This window comes from Pollachius pollachius (genome assembly GCF_949987615.1).
Source record: "Pollachius pollachius genome assembly, chromosome: 2".
Lineage (NCBI taxonomy): Eukaryota > Metazoa > Chordata > Actinopteri > Gadiformes > Gadidae > Pollachius > Pollachius pollachius.
The window spans coordinates 19,094,273-19,118,214 of NC_136935.1; the positions used below are offsets into that span (position 1 = coordinate 19,094,273).

Consider the following 23,942-nt stretch of genomic DNA (forward strand, 5'->3'; position numbering starts at 1 on the left):
TTAAAACAAAGGCACTCAGTTCATGGAGTTCAACGTTTTAAAAGGTAGAAATGTATGTGAGTATGGCTAGAAAAAACTGATATGGAAAATAACATTAAAAGGATATTTCTGCATCCAACAATTTCAGCCTGAATCAGATGCCAGACCATTGCAGGGTTGCCCAAATATCCAATCCAAACAACAAACACATCCTTCACAAGGCATTTGGTTTCAAACTGTGACCAAACCGCTAAATCCTACTCTCATGGATCTCTGGAGTTCTCAAACAACACACACTGTGCCAACATAGCACCCTTGATACTTTCAAGAATATTAAAGTAGAATAGAAAAGTTATAAAGGGCCTGAGTCTAACCTTATCTGAATATTACAATGCAACAATATAAAGGGAATGCATATTTAAGTATACATCCCCTCTTCTCAAAAAAATATAATTCCTATTTGAAAGCAAGGATTAAATAAATATGACAGAAAAATGTAAATCCTGTCATGTAATAATCCTTCAGATTATTAAATTAAATTTGATTAGTTGCAGCCTACGATACATCAGACATAATGTGGGCAACAGCATCTTCACCTTGCATTGCATACACCAGTTTCCTGAACAATGGATACCTTATATTAAGAGGGGCGGTGACCTCAATATGACCAGCCTAGGTTTCCACTCCATAAAACTAGGACTTTACATATCTTTAGTTTATTTATGCTCCAAAGAGTCACCAAATCAATCCACCCGACAACAAACCTTTCAGTGATGCGTACGTGCATGCGTACGTGCATATGTGTGTGTGCTTGTGTGTGTGTGCTTTTGTGTGTGTGTGTGTGTGTGTGTGTGTGTGTGTGTGTGTGTGTGTGTGTGTGTTGTGTGTGTGTGTGCGTGTGTGTGTTGTTTCCATCCAGGGTCCTCGTCCTCCAATGCGATTCTATCCTTAAGGGACTTGAAAATAAACCCACTTCTGAGTGTGAGAGTTCAGCTGGTCGCGCCAACCAACTACAAAAACATCCTTTTGTTTTTCATCAAGAAAATGTCATTTTAAATGGATTCAAACTCTTCAACACTAGTCTAACATTAAATATGCACTGTCTATGAAAGAGTAGGTTTTGTGTGGAAACCCCCCACTCCCACAGGGTGCTGTCCATCTGCTCAGAATGCTCTGTGATAACGTCACTGACATTAATACAATCACACTGATGCAGACAGGTGTTCTCGTGAGAATAGGTGTTGGTGTGTGTGTGTGTGTGCGTGTGTGCGTGTGAATCTGCATGCGAGTGTGTGCATTAAACTACACAATTGTAGTGTGCTTAATGGTATCTGTGTGCGTTTGTACGTGCAACGCGAGGTGGATGTGCAAGTGTGTGACTGTGGATTAGTACACATTGTGTGAGGATTTTGCTGGAGATTAGAGACTTGGTTGGGGCCTATGGGGTCTATTAGGAAAGCGCTGAGTAAATATGCTGGGCTATTGTTCTCACAGCCTGGGATCAGAGTGTCTTACTGCTTAACAGACAAACACGGGACAGACACAGACAATAACATATCTTTTGTACACTGGGTTTGTTGAATTACAGACAGAGGTTACACGGGTCCATAATTAATGATCACAATGAATACAGGACATGGGACAATATACAGAATCATAACTTTTTACGACAAACATAGGTCAAGTTCAGTAGAATGAATGTTACGTTTATATGTTTATATCCCCTCTGTTTGTCATCACCTTTAGTAGTCTCTCGCCCTGCAGATCACTTGTTCAGCCCACTCAGGCGTTTCTCATTTCTCCTTAGCTTCCCTCGAGTCCCTCCCGTGCTGCCTCCCCGTTGCCCTGTTGCTATTACTCTGCATGCCTGCAATCGCTGCACTTTTTGATTTCCTATTCAATACTATTCCACATAATGCTTTGCTCCCACACACAAACACACACACACACACACACACACACACACACACACACACACACACACACACACCAACACACACAATTACTCCATAACTATCCTTTAATGACACTGTCAGGTTGAGATGGAGGTCTCTCTGTCTCTTAGAGAGAAAGAGAGAGAGAGAGAGGGAGAGAGAGAGAGAGAGAGAGAGAGAGAGAGAGAGAGAGAGAGAGAGAGAGACTCAGAGCAGGAGATAGAGAGAGACTCAGAGCGGGAGATAGAGAGAGAGAGAGAGAGAGAGAGAGAGAGAGAGAGAGAGAGAGAGAGAGATGGAGAGAGCAAGAATGAGAAATCACGCAAAGCCGTCAATCAACATAAAGAGGTTTTTAGATGGCAAATAAGGAGAACCTTTCCTGGGCTGAGCTCGGCGCCGTAAATCTCCGTGCCCTCGCTCCAGCAGCCGATAGCTCAGGCTGCCAGAGGTGGGGGGTGTGGGGGTGGAGGGGGTTATTGAGGGTTGTTACATGGCTGCGCTGTGAACTATGCTCCCTGCACTGCATAAGGTTTGATGGCTCTGCGTTGCCTCCTCCCTCACTCGCAGGGGCGCTGGCATGTTAAGAGGGGGGGGCAATGACAGCTTTTCCATTGTGGAGATGGTCCCCCCGTTTTCTAAGTGATCAATCTTCCACTTATGCGCGTGGGAGAGAGGGTGGGTTGTGATGGTGGGCGGTTGGGTGGGTATGAACAGTATAAAAGAGGCATTGATGAAAAGCAGTAAGTTCCGCTCTGGAGTTATATTGCTACAGGCGGTTACTGGATTGCAGCTTGGGCTACAGAGCCGATTTGTCACCCAGATACAGGACTCACGACTACAGAGTCAGTCAGTCACAGAAGTCCTTCCGACACAATTTGTATTGTGTTTTTCTCTTGATCTCTGGACTCACATTCGGGTTCCAAACTATGCAGGTCCACAAATTGATTGACCTATAGTGTTCGAATCCATCTAAAAAAGTATCTCAACGGTCGAGCACATTGCCTCTAGAACACACCCATGTGTTCACACACCTATTCCTCCATTCAAACTGATCAAAATGTGATTTTATGAAGGGTAAGGTTACCCTATTTTTCACTGACTCAATGTGGGAATCCTATTTCTCAAAGCCACAACAAAAAAATAACATTATTGCACCAAAAGGAACACAATACAATACAATATGCCCTGCACTCTCTCAAGTACAGGGCAGAGGAGGATCAAGTGTGTGTGTTTGTGTGTGTGTGTGTGTGTGTGTGTTGTCTGTATCTGGTGAATAAGGGAAGAACACTGCCATCTAATGGAGGCTAACAACATGGCTCTCTCGCGAGGGGAAGCTTACCTCTCAACCCCGTCTCACGCTCTCAGTGGTACTCACAGACCTCTTAACCCTCATACTCACAGCCCATCTCAAACAAGCTTTTGGCAAACACATCATTTCCATTGAACTGTTGACGAGGGCTGCAACTATACCTGCAACCTGATCCAAACAACAATTACAACACTAATGTGTTGTTACTTAAACTCCATAGAAGGGTGTCCACCTGATACCAGTGTGCACACCGAAGTATGAGCTCCCCGTGCAAAGGTTTGATAACTGCAGAGCTGGCATGCACTGTGTTAGGGGAGGACACAGAAGGAGAGATATAGGAGAGATCAAAAGGCAGGACACACACTCGACGGGACAGGGGAGAACCTTGGTTCAGAAGCATGCACAGCTTGGAGGCTTGTAGATAAGCTTCCTTCTTGACCAACGTTAAAACAGTTTCCAACATAGAAAAACGTTGAGCCAGGAGACACATCAAACCAAAACAGAAGAAATAACCCAGGAAGGACAGGGTGAATGGAAAGATTCTTACCCAGGATTGGAGCCAGGCGGAAGATGTCCGACAGACGGCTGTTGACCGCTTCGTAGGGGGAGTCTTCCAGGAAGTCATTCCCTGGGATGGGAGATAGAGCACCAGGCATTAGACAAGAAAGGCAGTGCCACCATGTCCGAGGGAAAGACGAATGCAGGGACAGACAGACAGGTCTCAGAAACAGTCTGACAGGCCAGGGTCTGACCCCCCCCGGATGCACCCTAACCCCCTCTGTGTGTTTTGTTGTTTATTATGACAGCATCCCCCCCCATCACATTGGCCTGCAGGGGAAAGGGGGGGTATTTGGGTCAGTCGATATCCATGGTGGCACACACCCGCACGCTTGGTTAGGCAGCTTGGTCAGCTGTGTTGTGCAACTGGAAGTGAGCTCACTGCACGGACTCACACACACACACACACACACACACACACAGACAGGCACGCACGCACGCACGCACGCACGCACGCACGCATGCACACACACACACACACACACACACACACACACACACACACACACACACACACACACACACACACACACACACACACACACGCATACAAACATATACAAGCACACCACATCTCTTTGAGATGGCCCGGCCTCGAGGGGCCTCACGCTCCATTACCTTCAAGGGAAGTGATTTTGGAGATCAGAATTACAAAAACAAAAATGGTTTGTATTCAACACAGGATCATTAAGAACAGTTTCATTGAGAACAGACACAGGGTGTAAACGTCTGTAGAACAGAAGTTCTTATACGGCTAGAATGGATGAGAATTAGGAGAGTTTAAAAGTACCAAATGTGTTTTTATGTCAATGTGAGTGTGTGTTAAGTGTGCGGAGGTAGTACTTTTAGGAGGTGACATTATGATGGGGTCATCATGATCTTTTTTCAAATTTAAATATTCCCTATTGTCACAAGCTGCAACTCATCAAAGCCAAGTGACGAATGAAATAAACTCCGGCGTATGATGTACACACCTTGTAATGTCTGATACATCCCCCAGTATATGCGCAGACAGTTCTTCTCTTTCTTCATGCCTCTTTTACACCGGCAGTTGTACAGGGGGCTCTGTTTGAGCGCGTCCATGGCGCTCCGGCACTCATCCATGGCCTCGAGGCCGGCCACCATGCTGAAGTTGCTCTCCTTGCCCCCGGCCACACACTGTCTCATAGTCCGGTACTTGGTGCTGCAGGCCTGCTCCTTCTGGCACTGCTCGCTGGCCCTCACGCAGTCCAGGTGGTGTGGCGAGCCGGCGTGCACCGTCTCCTCGGCGTGTGACCGCACATCTGGGCATTGAAAGAAGAAATAATAATGATACTACTACTACTAATAATAATAATAATAATGCTTATAATAATAATAATAATACTCATCATTATCAATGATTATTATTAATTATTAATAATAGAGTATAGTTGTTTTTCTCTCCTTTAAGGGTAGGGTAAATGCTCAGAGATTAAGCTGCTTTGGGGATCAACATATTAACCATTCGATGGGGGGAATGGGGGAGCAACAGAAAAAGATGCGGCGCATCACATGCCATGGACCAGATAATACAAGAACGACCACAACGAAAGGTTTGATTGAAAATTGTGAATGTACGTTTTCATATAGATTATTGTATCTTCGCAAAAGTGATGTGTTGCTTCTTTGGAGAAGTGTTTGAAAAGGTGTAGTAGAGCTTTACACACTATTCAATTTATCACGCAGAGCTGCCTGCGACGGACTTTCTTGGTCGGATACTGACGGTCCTGAACACAGACACACACACACACACCTACACACACACATACACAGAAACACAAATACACAGAAACACACACACAAACACTTCTGTACACACACACACACACACACACACACACTGCACTCCTCATGAAGCAACACAAACAGTTGTTTACTGACCGGATCGTGGATCGGGGAACACGAGCAAGAGAGTGAAAAATAACAAATCCAGATCAACTCACCAAGAAGAGGCAGAAGCGCATAGAGAGCTGCGAAGATCATCGTCCTTCTGTCCGTGGGAAACATCGAGGGCTGGGCGGAATTAAAAATAATAAGGTGTACTTCAAAAAGCAGTCTTAGCAGTAGTTTAAGGTCCAGAGCATCGCGTCCGTATTGAAATCCATTGAAGAGCAGCAGACTCCGACAGGGTGCGCACTCCGCGGTCCAGCGTCCAAGGGGTTCGCTTCATGCGAGAAATAAATCACAGCTTCCCAAAGTGCCCTCCTTCAGATCCCCCCACAGTCTTTGAACAATATCAGCAAAAAAACACACAGCAAGAACCATTTATTAAAAAAGAAAAAGGTTTCCGGCTCCTGCGGTTGTTTGGAGTCAAAGCAAAGAGCGACGAGGTTCAGTGTGGCTCCAACTCCAGTGAGTGGGATGCTGCTCGAATGTGCGCGCCTGAGCGCATGGAGCCAAAGCACCCCTCAACGCCCCGCTCCCCTCACCCCCCCTGCTGCACGCTTCGTCCAGCATGGAGCCAAAGCCCCCAGCCCTCCCCGCTCCCCTCACCGCCCCCCAGCCCTCCCCGCTCCCCTCACTGCCCCGCCGCCGCACGCTTCGTCTGGAGGGGAGCCTCAGCCTCAGACCGGTCTCCTTCCAGAATAACCCGATCTTAAAGTAACCTTAATTGTTAAAATTTTTCAATTATATAAAATTGTAACTGCAAATAGGTACAAAGTGATAAAACCTACGGTTGCAGTTAACAGACCGTTTGTAATCGATTCCAGCAAATAAGTATTGATGTGTGTGTGTGTGTGTGTGTGTGTGTGTGTGTGTGTGTGTGTGTGTGTGTGTGTGTGTGTGTCTGTGTGTGTGTGTGTGTGTGTGTGTGTGGCTGTGTTGTATAGGTTTACATATTACAATGGGGTTAATTACAGCCAGTCAGAGAGTGAAGGCAGGAGAACTGGGTTAACGACTACTCGTATGATAGAAGCCTGTATCGGCATTGATTGTGTTGGACTTTGATTTTTTTTTAAAGAAGGCTTACAGGCTACGCGTCAACCCTTTAAGCCAATGGATAAATAAGTAAATATGTGTATAGCCCGCACAGGAATCGTTACACACCGGGCTATCGATTTAATGTACATGGGTCTTAAATCCCAGTCCCTGATAATAAAATGTTAACAGACCATTTAGGAAATGAGAAAAAGAAAACGAAGCCAAAGGCAATCATTAGGCTCTATACCAGATGGACTTAATCAAGAGACCTAATTAGATATATATTAGAGATATGTCTTGAGTGGTTAACGAGACTATCCGTATTTCATAAATATGCCACATCTCTAGTGGAACCTGTGAATGGGCCCCTGGGCTAACATGCCCCCCAGGACCCACTGGCCTCAGGACCAACGTGGCCCCAAGGCCAACGCGGCGGAAAAGGAAGGATATATTAAGTGACTACCGCCATCTAGCGGATGTTGAAGCACTTGCTATAAAGTAATAATAAAAATGAAATGAATAATTCATAGATTTAAGTCGCTATGCCCTTATGTAAACTACTCAAAGTTTAGTCACTTGGTGTAGCCTGGACTAAATAGACCTTTCAGTGGCAGTCCATTAACAAACCCGATCAGTTAGGACTTTTTCAAGACATTATTAATCGTGCCAATGCCTTTTTCTTTGTCACTCATCGACTATGAAAAAAAACGGTGGATGTGATGTAATATCAAGATAATATAATCCCCTAATATCAAGATGAACATGGCTGCCATGGAAGACAGCGTTTATATCCAACTACCTCCTAAACTCAACATCTTTACCTAGACCGAGCTCGTCTTCCGTACTAAGCCTGAATCTGAAACTTGATTTTCGATCAGCACCATCTCAGCGGAGGGCGCTTCGAGGGAACAGAGCGGCAATAAAAGTACAATAAAGCCATAGGTCTACTACTGATTTGAAGATTTGATGACTTTGCTATTCTTCTGATCTCCAGAGGAAGGGCCGCTCCCCGGGAAAAGGTCAGAGGTCAGCCACATCGGTTGATCTACAGAAAGCCTCAATCAATATAAATGAACGTCAGGATGATGTAGTTCCCCGTTCGTAACACACCAGGCCAACAAATACACCGATCTACGTTTATAATATAACAAATGTTATACTATATACTGTACATTTATATGTTATATAATGTGTTATGTTATATAATATACATTTGTTCATATGTTACTCTATATAATATGTTATACTATATAATATGTTAAACTATATACATACGTTATAGGCCTACTATTTATATGTTGGAACTTAACTTCACTTCACCAGCATGTACTCATGCATTAACATGCAAGGCGGCTGGATTCGCGTGTTCACGACGATGGAGCGGGAATCCTCTCAGGTCACGCGCAGGGTTAACAAAGACGACTTCCCGCGAGAGTTTGTGTAACGAACCAACAGGCGCGTCTGGTTGTTGTAGTTCTGATCGTGTCCACGTTTAACCCCCCCTTACGACTTTGAGTGTTCCGATTTTTCAAATTTGACCCTTACTTTAACATTGACTCTCATTTAAACATAAACATAAATATGAGTTTGGACAACCTGTTTCAACAAATTATCTTCACTGAACAGCTGTTATCTGAGAAAACTACGAAGTTACAAGAAGGTCAGTTTATCCTAGCCTGTGACCAGTGGTTATTAACATGGTGTTCTACATGATGCTTTCTCATGATGCAATATTTTTGTTTTGAACTATCAGTCAAAGTGTCAGTCGTCCGATACGAAGAGAAAATAAAGGCCTCCAATGAAAAGCTGATGAAGAATAACCAAGAGCTTTTTAACAAGGTAAGATGCTTTCATATACAACGTTATACTTAGAATAGCTTCATAACATCACGTCTTAAAATACATTGTATAAATATATTTATATAAATGAGTGGTCCTCCTTCATTATTGAGACACTTAATCTATATCAGCTGCTTCATGACCAATCCCAAGGATCAATGGCAAGTGGCACACTTGCACAAAATCAGTGCTACTCTTCTCGAACAATATCAGGGTCATCGGAGGAAGCTTTAGTATGTGGGAGATATAATACCCTTATGTTTCCATCCATCCCTTCTCTTGATCAGAAACAAGGTGAAATTGCACTTGTTTCTGATAATCACAGAATAATACACTATCCAATAATCGACAAACTGCTATTGCGTATGTATTCTATCTTTCTGTCTCATTCAATAAACAAATAATTCATTCTAAATAAGCTTCGTAAATATTCTCAGACATTTGTTCAAAATGGTAATATAATTCCACTGCTGATACCCCTAGTCTCAAAAAGTGGATGTCATGCATGAGGGCATTTCCTAAAGGCCTCTTTATGAATGATTTGTTTGTTTTCATTGTTTTCTGGTGTGGGGAGACCACAACACATATTTCTGCTATGTGATAATAAATTGTGCATATGGTAATATTTATTTTCTCAGAGTATCTGTCCATGAGTAAATTCTGTTGTCATGGTAATACACTTTTTTCTTTTAACACTGCATCCACCTGTCCTCTCAGACTCAGCAGTTGTATGAGATGAAGCTGCAAAGTGATCTAATGAAGAAACAGGAGCAACAGACGGAGAGGCAGTTGAAGGAGCTGCTCTGCCAGCAGGGCCACCTCAAGGAACATCTGGTGACTAGTGGTCTGATCCGTACCGCAAGCGCACACGCACACGCACACACACACACACACACACACACACACACACACACACACACACACACACACACACACACACACACACACACACACACACACACACACAACGCACACACCAACGCACACGCTATACAGGGCTGAGGATATCAAGGACTCCATTCCACCCTTTTGGAATTTATATTGCTATTGCACTGCAATGAGGTACATGTGAGGACATGTGATGGCCAGTTATCTACAAAATAAGATAAGCTGCATCGCATAATTGGCAAAATATTAAACAGTATCAAAGAACACCATTTTTGGTAATTCACAGTTTATTCATGACAGGATCGAATCAGAACGGAGGCCAGTGAGGAGCAAGAACAGTTTCTGGAAGAGATTGGGAGATTTAACAGTTGCTTCAGCCTGGTTGGGAACAGAGAGTCAGTTACTGGGATCCAGGCACAAGCTGAGATCCTCCAGCTTCAGGGGGAAGTGGACTCCATACATAAAGGTAACGCACAACAAGGACCTCAGACACAGGTGGTGTGCCGAGTGCTCTGCTGAAGCTTACAGTTGATCTGGTACTAGTCTTTATTTACATTATCCATTTAGATTACTCTGAAGGACTCAATAACGGACACCTCTCATTTCAATGCATGATAGAAAGCATAACTCTACTAATGTGGAAATACGGTAACTCCTTTTGAACATATCCATAATGAAAAACATAACTTATATCCAACTCTTGGGCTCGGAAGTTTTTAGTCTTACAACTTGACTTGTTTCTTAAAAATACCCTGACAAAAAAAACATAAAACAAATATGGCCATAATCCAGGCTTTGGAGGTGTAATGCAATAGAAATATAACAGATTTTTTCATTTCAATGTGCTATTATATTACACATGTTAATTTCCACCCCTATAGTAATCAGTCCAGTCACAGAAGACGAGAAAGAGCTTTGCTTTGGCAACTAACACAAAGCTCTCTCATTATCTGTGTCCTTCTAATACTTTGCTGTTTGGTCTCCTGTTTACACTCAGAGATCGATCTTGAGCACCAGAAGAACGGTCGTATGAACTCCCTGCTGGAGGAGAACAAAGCCCTCCTGGTTGAACTCAAAGACCTGGAAAACATTAACAAAGGTAAATGCAACATCTACATTGTTCATGTCGAATCCACTCACTGCTGAGTCTCTGTAAACTGTATAGTTAATTCTGTCAAAGTCATCTTTGGAAACTGAAAACTAGGCAAGAAAAGTGAGACAAGGCCAAGGATAGATATAGATGTAAAGCTTGGCAGGGAGAGAGAGAAAGAGAGAGAGAGAGATAGAAAAAAGTCTGAACCTTACAAAGATGGAATAATAGAAACCCAGAAAAAAGGTTTTCTGAAAAAAATGTCATCCATGTGTTTCATTGTGGTAGTGGCTTTTCGTTTTTCTATGGGTGCTTTTTGTAGACTTGGATCGGCAAATTACGGAGGCCAAGGCAGTGACAGAATCTCTTAGAGCGGAGAGTGTGACGGTCAGTCTGAAACCCCAAACAGACAGCACCTGTCTGAGGTGAGTTCTTTGAGGATAAAAACATAGAAATATTTATATATAATTTTTTTATATTATATTTTGATATTTGTATCTATCTATATATATATATATAGATATATATCAATATTTGCTGATGTGCGTGAGCATGGTGCTGATGTGCGCAGGCTCAGAGATGTCTGAGTGTCATCACTGATTCAAATAGAGCTCTGGTGCACTCCAACCAAAATGGCCTCATACAACATTATATAACAACATAACATAACACATGCACAAATACCGTTTTCATGTATGAATGCTTTGTAGGCGCCCAAAATAATTTTGAACGGAAATTTATTCAATAAAAAAAGCATATTTTTGCATGGCTGATAGCAGAGCTGGTCCACTGCTGGATATATGAAGGTGAAACACTGGTGTTGTTTTTGCAAGTTATGGAATGGGATAGTGCGGTATGGTATCATATATTTTCCAAATAATGGTTTACTCAGCACAGCACAACCCAGGGAAGTCAGCATGAGGTCATACAGAAAATAAAAGCAATACAAAAATTGAAAGAAATATGAATGTGAAGGTCCCACAGTTCTTTCTCAAGTAAGTCTAGAGGTGTAGAGAACTAGGATGTCTTAATTTTCTGCACCCACAACTTCACTAGAAACCATCACTAGTATGCACATTTCTTAATACATGCATCTAAACTTCCAAATGAAATTTGGATTTGGCTTGCCGCCTAGAGAGAAGCTATTGCTATTCTATTAGTGAAGATAAATGGAGAAAGAGTGTGGTGTTTTCTACTGGCAACCAAATTGTCACCATAAAGTGAATGAATTGTACCAGCCATGATATATTGGTGGAGCTTGCAACTCTGCGGACCATTGATTGGTATGGTGCATTGATAGAATAAGTTCACAAGGGTTTATGGACTTTTGGTGCATTGATGGATTTAAGACCGCTCAGGACCAGGGACAACGTTCTTTGAGCACGTCCAGTGGGCACACGTTCAAAGTGTGCAATCAGACATATTCATTTGCCGCACCTGGTGATCGTGAGATCATCCCAAAATCCTGACTCCTAGGAGGCTCATGCAGAATATATGGAACAGTGTTGCATCTGAAACTGTTTACTACGTACAACATACTACAGCGACGTATATTTTGATATATTACAAACTCAAGGAGTTATATTTATTTTTGGAAAATATACCATATATTTATATATATATACACAATGTTGGGGAATAATGGAATACATGTACCGGCGTTACGTATTCAGAATACAAATTATAACTAACTGTACTGCGTTACAGTTGCAATTTAAATTGTTGGTATTTAGAATACAGTTAAATTGTTTAAATCAAAGGATTACATGAAGATACTTCTGTTTCACGAGTTTATTCGTGCTTTCACATCAACAGCATTTAGTGCGCACCTTGGTTCGGTACGTTTTTGCTGGCGTAAATGCAACCACCTAACTTTAATGCTAACCAAATCAGCTGGCCGAGACCTCCCTGAACAGCTGGTCTCGGTTTGCTTCCAAACAAACCCTGGTACGGTTTGCTTGAGATGTGAAAGCGAACGCACCTTGGTCCGATACAGTTCTAAAATGCATGCGCCTCTTTGGACGTAACAGGCACACGCTCAGCTGCGCGCATTATGGGAATTGTTTGATTAGCGGTAACTCCAAGACTAGCAGCACTTTGTCGGACCGTCGGGTGAAAATGAGTCGTGGCTCAACATGGAGTCAAGAGGAGATGGAATGTCTATTGGATATTTGGACAGACACCCACATAAAACGTTGTGGACCGGTCCACAACTGTATGAAACAAATCAATATCACAACGAGTGAATCCCACTGGATATCTGTGATTATTTACTTTCACAGAAGCTTTCCCCCACTTTTTATCTTTACCCTGCCCCAAACCGGCAACACCTTTGCACTTAGCTCAGTGAAAAAAATGTTAGGTGTAATAGCAAATATCTTTCGCATAAACATACCCTTATAGTCTTTGTTCCTCTACAGCAAATTATATAATATAGTGCGCTTTCAGGGAGACTTGGGCCTAACACATTCAGCCAGTTTGAACAGAAGAACACACCAGAATAGGCCTGTTTTGTAAGGATTTGATGCTGCATTCCTACACTTATAAAATGCAATTCAAAGTGCAAGTAATCCAAGTGTTCAGAATACAGTACTCAGATTGAGTGATGTAACGGAATACATTACGTATTACATTTTTGGGCATGTATTCTGTATTCTGTAACTGGATACATTTTAAAAGTATCCTTCCCAACACTGTATATATAGTTTATTAAGTTGCCTGTACATTGGGGTTGATGGTATAGGGTTGAACAGGTTTTTTGTACCATTTAATAGTTTTGGTAAAGAAGTTATTCTCCTGTCAAAATGCATTATGGGTAATCCAAGCAACTGTAGTGTCCATAGTTTGAATTCCGCCAGCGATAGTACGCCATCTGGCGTCATTTTAAAGCTACAATCTGTAGGATTGAGCCCCTCCCAGTTTATTGGCCAGAGTCTTTCAAAACAAAAAACATCTACAACAGTATATTGTCCACTCTTAGTGGCTTTGCAACTATGTGATGTGAACTAGAGCAGCTTGGGGGGGAGAGTGGGAGGGATTTGGGGTGGTTGTTATTACGATTCTTGTTAACAAATAGAGAGGAAGGATGTGATTTTATTGATAACATTATTAAGTCCCTATCGAACATCATTGACCAGGGATATGTCCAGGTAATTTTAAGCTACGAGTTTGTTGAAATGTAACACATTGCTTATGCTTGGTATTTTTGCATACTATGTGTAAATAGGATTTCGGACATACTACATACTGTTCTTATCCACTATGCAGTATGCTAGTATGGAGATTTTGGTGTACCCGAATAGTAGAATGTGTTCCTCTAACTCAGACCTGCAACAACACTGTGATCAGTGGATAGCACCTTGATGGGGTAGATCAAGTCAAGCCTGCATGCACACCTAGCGAAGTGACAGACCAAACACAAATTATTCACTATTCCTTTTTCATGATGTTTATGCTGATTTTCTTCTAACAGGACAGCTATTTGACCCTTTCAATTTTTGGAAATTAATGTATCTGTCACCAATGTGAAGTGTACAGCAAGAGTAAAACATATGCAAGTACTTTTTTATCGACTACATTGGGATGTCATCATTTATAACTGGCACAACAATCTGCAGTAAAATCAAAACATACCATGACAATACTTCTGCCCCCAGCGATTAAAAAAACAGAACTGATAAAGTATGAATTGTAGTGGGCACCAGAATGACCTGCAACTACACAGGCTGTAGTGCCTTTAGTCGGCCCAGTGGACGGTGTGTTGGTTATTTATGGCCAACGCTGGCCTTTTTCATTGTCAGCAGTCCAATACACACGTGAAAAACTGCTCAGAAAGCTTCCGGCAGGAGTGGAGGTCTCGCAGTGTAAATAATGGGTCATTAAGGCCTTTTGTCTAATTAAGGGTCTGATCTGTTGCCTGTTTGATTCATATGGTGTCCCAGCTAGAAACAAATCTGGAAAGGAAGCCTAATGTGATTGAAGGAAGGGGGAAGTGTGTTAGGGGAAATAAGTGCAGAGCAGCATATAATGTATAGGTCACAGGATGCTCACGTATCTATTTCTCTACGGTCGATTTTTATCCAAGAAGAGGTGTTTGCTTGAATACATGAATCATGTGTGATGAATAATCCAAACAATGTTTGGTCTTTCATGCCAATAATGAGAAATAATGATTGCATACAAGTTACATTTTCTCAAATAAGCATGACTTTCTGAAGGAATTTGTACAATATTGTACAGCAATCATGCACCAGCGACAAGCTGCACAAGCTAGATGTTTACACAAGACTGACATGTCTAGGGATGTCTAGAGTATAGGCTATTTGCATTCTGAAACAGGGGTTAAAGTCTACAGATCCATGAGATATGTAGATCTGTCTTAAGTGTCACGTTAAAACACACAGTGGATGGTCCATCTGCATCCAACAAATGGCTGTGCTCCAGGCTGCTTAAAAATTCATGTTGGACTCATGTACAACATGCATTACTAAGTTACTAGTTACTGCTTTTGGACAAAGAATCAAGTTAAATGACAGCTAAAGAAACATCTAATGTTAAGACAGATTGTTATAGTTTGTAAAAAAAAGACATATTTACATTGAAATAATGACTACTTTGGCATTGTCATTATAATATATCAAATTAGTCAAGTAAATGGATTGATGTTAACCAAAAGTTTATGCCAATGTCCTTATTGATTGCCATATCCCAATGTGCTTTTGAGCAAATGTAAAATAGACCTCTCAGCAAATACAAAGGTCGATCACCAACAAAGACCATTAAGTATTGATGTGATTGATCATGATTTCCTCATGAAATAAAGTGATGAGTGAAAAAGGGTTAGGGTGGTAAGGAAAAGTGATCTACATCAAACAACTTTACTGTGTGTGTGTGTGTCTGTTTGTGTGTGTAGTTTGTTTGTAGTGTTTAGTGTGATGGTGTGTGTAATTCACCAGTGGTTGAGCGTCAGACCCTTTTTTGGCTGCTTGGACCTCAACAGCTAAGAGATGGTCTTTATTTGATTAAAGGCAGATCAATACCGTTCCAGGAAGGAAGTAACGCATCTTCCTTGTGCTGATGCTTCCAATTCCGACAACGCCTGACCTGTATGCGCCCCCCCCCCCCCCCCCCTCCCCCACACCCAATATGCCCAATAGCTGGTTGTGTGTTGCTATTTAGATGATTACAATTATTACAAATATCTGTTTAGAATCTTCTCTCCTGCATTGAACCAAGTCACTTCCAATCCGAGAGTAGGACAACCAAAGCCCACTTTATTAAACTAATTTCTCAAAGATGTAAGACATCTTTCAATTCCTGTCTGTGTATGGTTTCTTCTTTCATTGGCTGTCCGAGAGAGTAGAAGTCCTCAATTTTCCTTCATAATCATCAAAATCATAATTCCATAATCATCATCATTTGACAATCAGTCCCATTATCCCATAGCAGGCATAAGAATCTGTGTGCCTTGTTGCACAAATCTCCTTCATTGCTTCCTGGCCGATTAGTTTAGGGAAGGTGCTGAGAAAGCGGCTTGAAGAGGATGAGGGCAAAAGAGAGAGACTAAGAGAAAGAGACGAATGAGGAAATGAGGGCCCTCATTCACTCTTATGATTACATGTCCTGGAATGAAGCCATCAGTCATGTCTTCAGTCACCACACTGTCCCTTTAGACGCCATGTTTAACTCCCATATTATTGATTGTGAGTAACTGAATACATCAAAACGTTTGCGAGTGCCGGCCTCTAAAAAGTAAATTGTTTAGTGGGCAAAACCTGATGATGGCTACCGCAATGAAAGATGAAGGTCCACTGTCATATCAGATTGCTATGTGTTATATAAATACTTTGAGCTCGGGGAATGCGGGCAGAGAAGTGACTTTGTGCATCTGCTTGAATATAAATTTGTCAATTTCCCCAAATTAATGTGGGATTCGAAATAAGGCTCTGAAATAAAAAAAAGGTTCTGATTAATGCAAAGGATCAAACGAACAGACCAACCACTCATCCCACAATATCAGTAGAACATTTACCAGTCATTTGTATCCACTAGTTAAAGTCACAATGTGTAAGATGAGCCCCTCCAAGTTAGTTGCTGGGATAACAAAAAGGGTCTGAGTATCTTTGAGACGTAAACCCACTTAGCATTGTTGTTTGGGCGGGAGTGTTGAGGAGGCATTGCGATCTTAAGCATGTTTCAAATCTGACATGTATGACTCCTCCTTCCTTCCGACTAGCTGAACTTCAGCTGCAGAGTTGTCATTTTTATGGTATATATACAAATTATTAAATGGTGTTTGTTTAACATGTGTTCTCATTAAATGTACTCTCATTTGATCAACTAGACGTATTCAAAGTTTTGTACGTAGAAAAGCCAAAACAGTGATAGGGGTCGCAGATTAGCTGTCGCTAGAAGAACCTTACACGCAGCACCTGTGTTATGTTTTCTTTTCAACCTGTCGTATTACTTCCGCAATGTCCATGACAGACTAAACCTCCTCTGAGGCAATAAGCACGATTGCACCAGAGAGTTCAATGAGGCTAGCGATTGTGTTTGGCAAAGCAAATAACACATTGGTCAGCAAAGTAAAGAAAATGTCAGTGTGTGTGTGAATTTGTTTCCCCAGGTTAAAGAAGGAGCAGGAGCTGCTGAATGAAGGGGACTTGGAGCTTGTGCACAAGGCCCTCAGTTCAGAGATACGCTTTCTACAATCTGTGAGTACCGCACTCTGGCTAGGCCATTATGTAAACAGAATGCACGTTGTTATTACTTTGTGTTTTAATCTTGTGTTCTGAGGGGCAAGTACGATTTGTAATTGTTAGGAATATAAGAGAACAAGAATTTGAAACTAAACCTTAAAACCATCCCTCTCTGCTCCCTCCCCTCTTACCTTTCTCCTCCATTGACACGTGTTCTATAACTGTGAATCTATACTGCCTCATACAGAGGCAGGTGCAGTCAGATCTAAACAGATATTGTCACGCACTTATAGAGGACAGATGGCCATTTCAAACAAATTACACTCAAATAGTAGCTCTTACATCTTACCTAAAACACCTTTAATTGCCAAGTGAGAAAATAAACTGTATGTGAGACCATAGACTGTGTATAATAGGTTTGAACGCATGCATGCTCACACATACTGAAACACTAAAGATACACACGATAATTATAATTAGTCCTTAATTCTTCAGCTTCAGATGTGTACCATGACAATACTTCATATAATCCTGTACATGTTCATCAAACTAAATCCTGTGCTTTTCATGTGTGTGTTTTTTTTTAGAAATTAGACACCAGAATGCACAGCCAGCCACATTAAGAGGAGCAACACTCACAGGAACTCTTTGTGTTTTGTAGATTTTTGGACAGTTGGTTTATATGTTCCATTTGAATCCTAACTTTAATGAATCTATGCTTTAAAACTACTGCACTGGGTTAAAGAAAAAGGTCCCACCTTCTCATATTCAAAGTAGACATTGAATATGAAATAGTAATACTGATACTCCTCTAATAGAATAATAACTTACCAAGAATATTCAATTGTTTAATAATTTCATCTAGCTCTGGCAAATACTTTGTTACTGTTCACGGTTGGTTACAGGTCATTGACAGTGTTCCAGCCCCACCTCCTGGTATCTCTCTGATGTTGCAATCCCACCTTTTTTACCTTTAACACTAAGCAGCATAAGTGATCGCTGGGAGAAGTCATTTGCATAATTGATTATTAGAGTGCCTTCAGTTCCAAAGGGCAATTCTCTGGTAAGGCCTACTTCTGGTAAAAATGACTGAATGTCAATCTAATGGATCGAGAAGTCGATAGCTAATGAGGTTCTGCAATCCCATTTGAATCTGTGGCCGCGACCCAACTATGGGATTGGTTGTAATAAACAACAAGCATTTAGCTTAGTCACCCATATGCAATCACAACATAATGCAAATACTGTTCAACCCCTTGGCCTTTTGCATTATTACAGAGGCATCCATTAAATCTTCGATTATATATCTCATACACACACATGCACAAACACGCAGAAAGTAGTCTTTACTTGTAGCCCGACTTTAGACGTGTTGACACAAACATATACATCCATCTTAATGAATATTTTCTTTTATCTAAAGATTCATTTTTGCATTTATGCTTTATTATAGAGTGAGATAGACAGGAAGGTATGGGAGAGAGAGGGGAGGACACGGAGCAAAGGACCACGGTCAGGAATAAAACCCGGGTCGCTGCGATCACAACAAGGCCTTAATTGTACTCGCTCAGAGTAATGGTGAGCTACCGGGGCAGCCCATTCCATCTTAATTATTAACTGAAATCTTTCCACAACATCTAAATCAGTTCCTGCTTTTCGGCCTTTTGGTTTCTCCTAACACATGAGGGTACCATTCATGGCAGTTCCAGTAATCTGTTGTTCTCTCAGCTCGGTGATAAACTCCTGGATGATTTCATCCTGAGCCGAGTATTTTGCTTTCAGGCAATCCTGGTCCTTAAAATATGCTGACGGTTTGGCAGAAATCTGAATAGCTGAGACTGGAGACCAACAGGCAAAGAGAAGGGAGTGTTAGAAGGGACATGGGGGCAGTTCGGTCAGAAGGGTACATTTTCACTATTTTTAAAGTGTAATAACCGAACAATGGTTTTGGTTGGTGTCTGGATCAATGCAATAACAAGTAATGCAAGATCGCAAATCATAATACGTTAAAATGTAAATGTTCTACAATGGGAGTGTATTTTATACAGAAGACTCTCTAGGCAAATACATTTTAAACCTCAGCAAGAGATTTCAGCAATCAGCTTTGGCTCAGGGCTGATGATCAATAGATTTAATTAATTCTTACGATGGCAAACGGCAAGCCTGTTTCCTCCAATGAACTGGGTCGTCCAGCTCCCCGCAGAGCACACTTCATACGGCCGTCCCCTCCGGAGGAAACTGAAATCATAACCCTGGGAGAAATGAATGTCACACCAGTCATTCTATTCATCTTTTCCAGACACAGATTTACATGCATTCTTCATCACATTGTGAATAAAGAGCATGCATGATTTAAGGGTTCCTTTGACAGGCCTATTCACATTGGATGAGGTTCCAGTGATTCACCTCAGTTTGGGCCCTGATTTTGTTACCCTTACCCTTAACTTGAGCTTTGCAATACTTAAAAAGCAATATGCTCACATTAAAATTCTTTCTTTCAAAATATATCATTATGTTTGTGAGGCTTGAGAAAGACCACATTTTAGTTTACGAAAAGTGATCTATGACTGTTTTGGCATATTAACAGTGATATTACTATGTGGTTAAACTAACAGGGTTTCTGATGAATCAGTAACAGTTGGCAACGTTTTTTTTTGCCAGAGACATTTGTAAGTCTCTTTAACCCAGCTGTCAGTAATCATCCACCACCTAACCCTGATTTTGCCGCAACAATAAAAACATGCTGCTCGTCCATTTTCAACCCAGACATAAACCTCCAATGAGTCCAGCTCAACTTGGCTTGATTGCCTTTAACATTAAGGAATTTAATGTTCCTCCATTATTTTAAGCCGATGAGCAATAACTAAGACAAAAGCATCGTCTGTCTGTCTTCGATCTTCCTCCTTGGCTAATCGCATACTCAGCCAGTAGCTACTGGAAGGGTTTGTGCCGAAACATCCTGTCTGCACACCAACCCTCTTAAACATATTATACATTTGATCCACGTTCAGATACTTAATTTAGGTTATATATTTATGTTTATATTTAATAAATATGTCGGAATGGTTTATTTGTCTGAACAACCGCATAGTCCTGTAGTGTCTGTGCAAAGTCAACAAACTAATTACAACTCCATCCATATAACTTACAACAAGAGCATCTCCCAATGCCTCAAACAATAAATCGTTATTAAACTGAGCAGTCAGGACATGTGTGATCCCTGAAAGTGAGCTCTCAGGTGAATATGCATTTTGAAGTGTCTCAAAGTCAATGCATAACGCTTCGATCTGTAAAATCCTTGTTGCATTTAGGAAATAGATATTGTATGCATTTCAGTTCTGTTTTTGTCTCGTGGGCTTTTAGGGGCAGGCATCGAGCCAATTTAAACTGTAGTTTGGTCTTTTAGTATTGAATATGTTCTTGTGATGCTATATTTTTGTAGGTTATATTTCACCCACACACACAGCCAGAAGCTGTGTGGGATATATAAGCGTGCCGGCAGAAACTCAGTAAGGGCAGAGGCTCACCAAGCTCACATTAAGAGGCCGCAGAGTACCTAAGTAATAGGCTCAGTACAGGAGCTCTCTACTTGGAGAAATCGATTCATGCAAGCATCACAATTCTTTGCTACTTAACATGCGTCGTCAGGTTGACTCAAACATCTTTAATGTTATCTTTGTGGTAGCAAATGAACAATACGTACTACAGACTGTGGTATAGTCAAGTGGATTCCATTAGTCAATACACATCACCTACATTCTGTTCTGTTTGGTGTTAAACCACATAAAAGATAAAATCACACCCAATCTTTTTAAAATATTACTGCAACATTCACAGAATCACACTAATTACAGATTTGCAATGATACCCACTCAAAAATGTGATATCATATGTCTGAAGGTCCCTGTTGATTCCAGTCCCTACTCTGGACCTTAGAATTGTTCTGACTTTCGTTATTATTAGTCATTATTTTATTTTCAGCCAGGCAGCGCTAATTAAAATGAAGCCATTGATTGGCCAACGTTATAAACAAAGACGGCCAGATTCCTTCTGTCCATAACCCTGTGGGATGTAGCCTCAACCCTGGAGAAATCCTATTCATGAAAGCCCGGAAGTTGTCCAAAAAATCCCACCCACGCTTTGTGAAAATATAATTGGCTGTTGAAACTGACACATCCACTTGAATATCGAAGATATTCACTACAGCCACAGAAGGCCAAGCTTTCACAGTTTTCTATACAGCAAATAGCTTCGAATACAACCAGTGGGGAACAATAACCAACAGTGTAGCATGTGTATACAGTACACTAACTTACTGGATATACCATAATCATCATTGACTAAGATAGGTAGTACTTACATGGTTACACATCGGCTTGCAGTAGACTTTCTCCTGGATGTCAACACATACTACACCTCCATTGCTGTGCACCTCTATTGATGGAGACCCGTCATACGAATGACAACCTATAGGCAGGAAGATAGGTATCAGAAAATCAATCATGTAGGATAAAACTCCTCGCTCAATGATTAAAAGCAGGGCCTTTCTCTCTGGTTTGCATGCTCACCGTCAACTGGATGACTGGACTGGTTGAGCATTGTAGTAAGCATTGCCATGGCGTGCAGCAGTTGAGCTCTATCCTCTGCACTCCACATGGACAAGAGATAATTGTCACAGGACTTGGCTGCAACCTGTTGGACAGAGGAGACACACCAACTAAGACTTTGGTGCTGTTTCTTGCCATGGCCATTTTGGCCATTCTCTTCTATCTCTCATTAGAAGTTAACGGCATTCTCTAGACTAGAGAACACGATGAATGATAATGATGCATTAATACTTACTCTGGCCTGGTGAAATATGGCTGGGGTACATTTTTCCTGTACATTTACTTCCTGAACAGTGCAGGCAAGCAATGCTGCGCACACGCAAGCACACAGACACGTAGACACACACAGACACACAAATAATCAACAAATGTATACCATGTAGTGGTACGGTATACCATGTAGTGGTATACCGTGTAGTGGTATACCGGTACAAAGTAGCGGATTATGGATAGAAATTATTCTCTGTTCAGGCTAATTTGCAATTAAGTTAATAGGAAATAATAGGCCTACGTACCTGTCAGTATGCAGAGACATAGCGGTGTCACTTTTGTTCCCATGACTGCCAAATGGTTATTGCGTTCCGGAATGCTAGCTGACCACTGAGGCTGATTCTTTTATTGACCAGTGGCGGGGGTCAAGCTTACACATTAGCCAATATTGGGCAATATTTGGATTCAGTCATCGGGAAACCCTTGCTGTCTTAGTAAGTCATCAAGTCAGCCTAAAAGCAAAATGCAAATAGGACATTTTGTACAATTTCTTCCAGATTTTATTGCAATTTTTTTGCTTGTTTGTTTTGTTTTCTCTGATCTTGCTAGAACCACTCAAGTTTGGAAGTACGAGATTTTGGTAAATAGCCTTTTTGATCTGTGGATTTCCATCATCTGACATAGGAGCTGGCACTGCATACTATATTTGTATATGTAGCACACCCCCCCCCCCCCCCCCCCTCCCAAATCAAACTGAAACACTTAATGGCTCAGTGTGTCAGTCAGTAGGTTATGCCACAAAGGAAGGCCGAGTAAATAATTTATATGGATGGTTATTTATAATGTTTATCTGACTTTCTGGGCACAGCTGAATTATTCACACCCTCTGAAAGAGCAATAGTGCACATCTAACAGGGACAATTGGCTTTTTTGTTTTTATGTTTGGATTGAAGACCAGTCAATTTTACTCAAAATTGGCCAAATGTTAGTTTTTTCACTTTTTTGATCATCGGATCAAACTGTGTTTACATCATTATATCGGTGTATTATAATATACATTTCTGTACAGCTGTAGTAGCTCCTGCCTATAATGTTGAAGAACACAGCATGGCTAACTTGAACTTGAAACTTGAACTTGAAAATGCTTGAGAGATGTAACAGAGATATAGTAGGCAGAGGTTTCACAATGGCGGCCGTTTAAGAACAATTATAAATATAATATCAAATATAATATATCATGCCAAAGCCAAACCCAATCCCACTTAATATCTGCCGTATGTCTCACAGCAGTTTGGGACACACCAGTACTGGTCATTGTGTTCGGCAAACCCAAAAGCAGTGCAGAGGTCCCCCAGAATGTGCCTAGCCCCTGCAAGGGCCCATCACCAATGTTGCTTAGACATATACCAGCATAACACATCACATCAAGAAAAGTGGAAATCTAAATGTAGAAATCTAAGAATCTAACAATCACCACTGACTAAATCAGTGGTGATTGTTGTGACTACACAGACATCTCTGCTTAGCACATGTAAGCACACCCTTCTGTTTCACCGTTTCTCACCATAGAAACCAAGCTGCACCTGCCGCTGCTCAGATCATTCAGTGCCTGGCCAGCAGGGGGCCCCAGCTCACTGCATGTGCACGTGTGCACATATTACACTGTCAAATGTATTGGATCCTACATTACTTATGCGTGTGGTTCATGTGAAATATGGGCTTTATTAACTGGCCTATACAGTATCTTAAAATAGGAACTTACTTCATTGACTAAAACTAATATCTGTCAATGATACATAATCATGCAAAATACTAAGCAAAATTGCTTGCTTTTTCCAGCTGAACTTGTTATTGATGCTAAACCGTAACAAAAGGCCCCAGAAACAT

The 23,942-nt window shown here is 41.4% G+C and overlaps 2 protein-coding genes across 2 annotated transcripts in view; one reads left to right on the top strand and one right to left on the bottom strand.

The window, feature by feature from the left end:
• The window catches only part of gfra1a (gdnf family receptor alpha 1a), an 81,660-nt gene extending 75,812 nt beyond the window's left edge, over positions 1–5,848 (bottom strand). The window contains exons 1-3 of the mRNA XM_079759094.1: positions 5,745–5,848; positions 4,755–5,063; positions 3,770–3,850 (exon numbers count right to left, since the gene is read on the bottom strand). Coding sequence (XP_079615220.1) covers positions 3,770–3,850; positions 4,755–5,063; positions 5,745–5,808 — 454 coding nt within the window. The 5' untranslated portion in view covers positions 5,809–5,848. The remainder of the gene's footprint in view (positions 1–3,769; positions 3,851–4,754; positions 5,064–5,744) is intronic.
• Positions 5,849–8,304: 2,456 nt separating this feature from the next.
• On the top strand, positions 8,305–17,334 carry LOC307071132 (coiled-coil domain-containing protein 172-like; the record flags this gene model as incomplete). Its single annotated transcript, XM_079730030.1, has 7 exons — positions 8,305–8,383; positions 8,477–8,562; positions 9,280–9,396; positions 9,751–9,916; positions 10,448–10,549; positions 10,863–10,965; positions 17,166–17,334. 7 exons carry the CDS (start codon positions 8,305–8,307, stop codon positions 17,332–17,334), a joined length of 822 nt encoding a protein of 273 aa, XP_079586156.1.
• Positions 17,335–23,942: the final 6,608 nt, after the last annotated feature.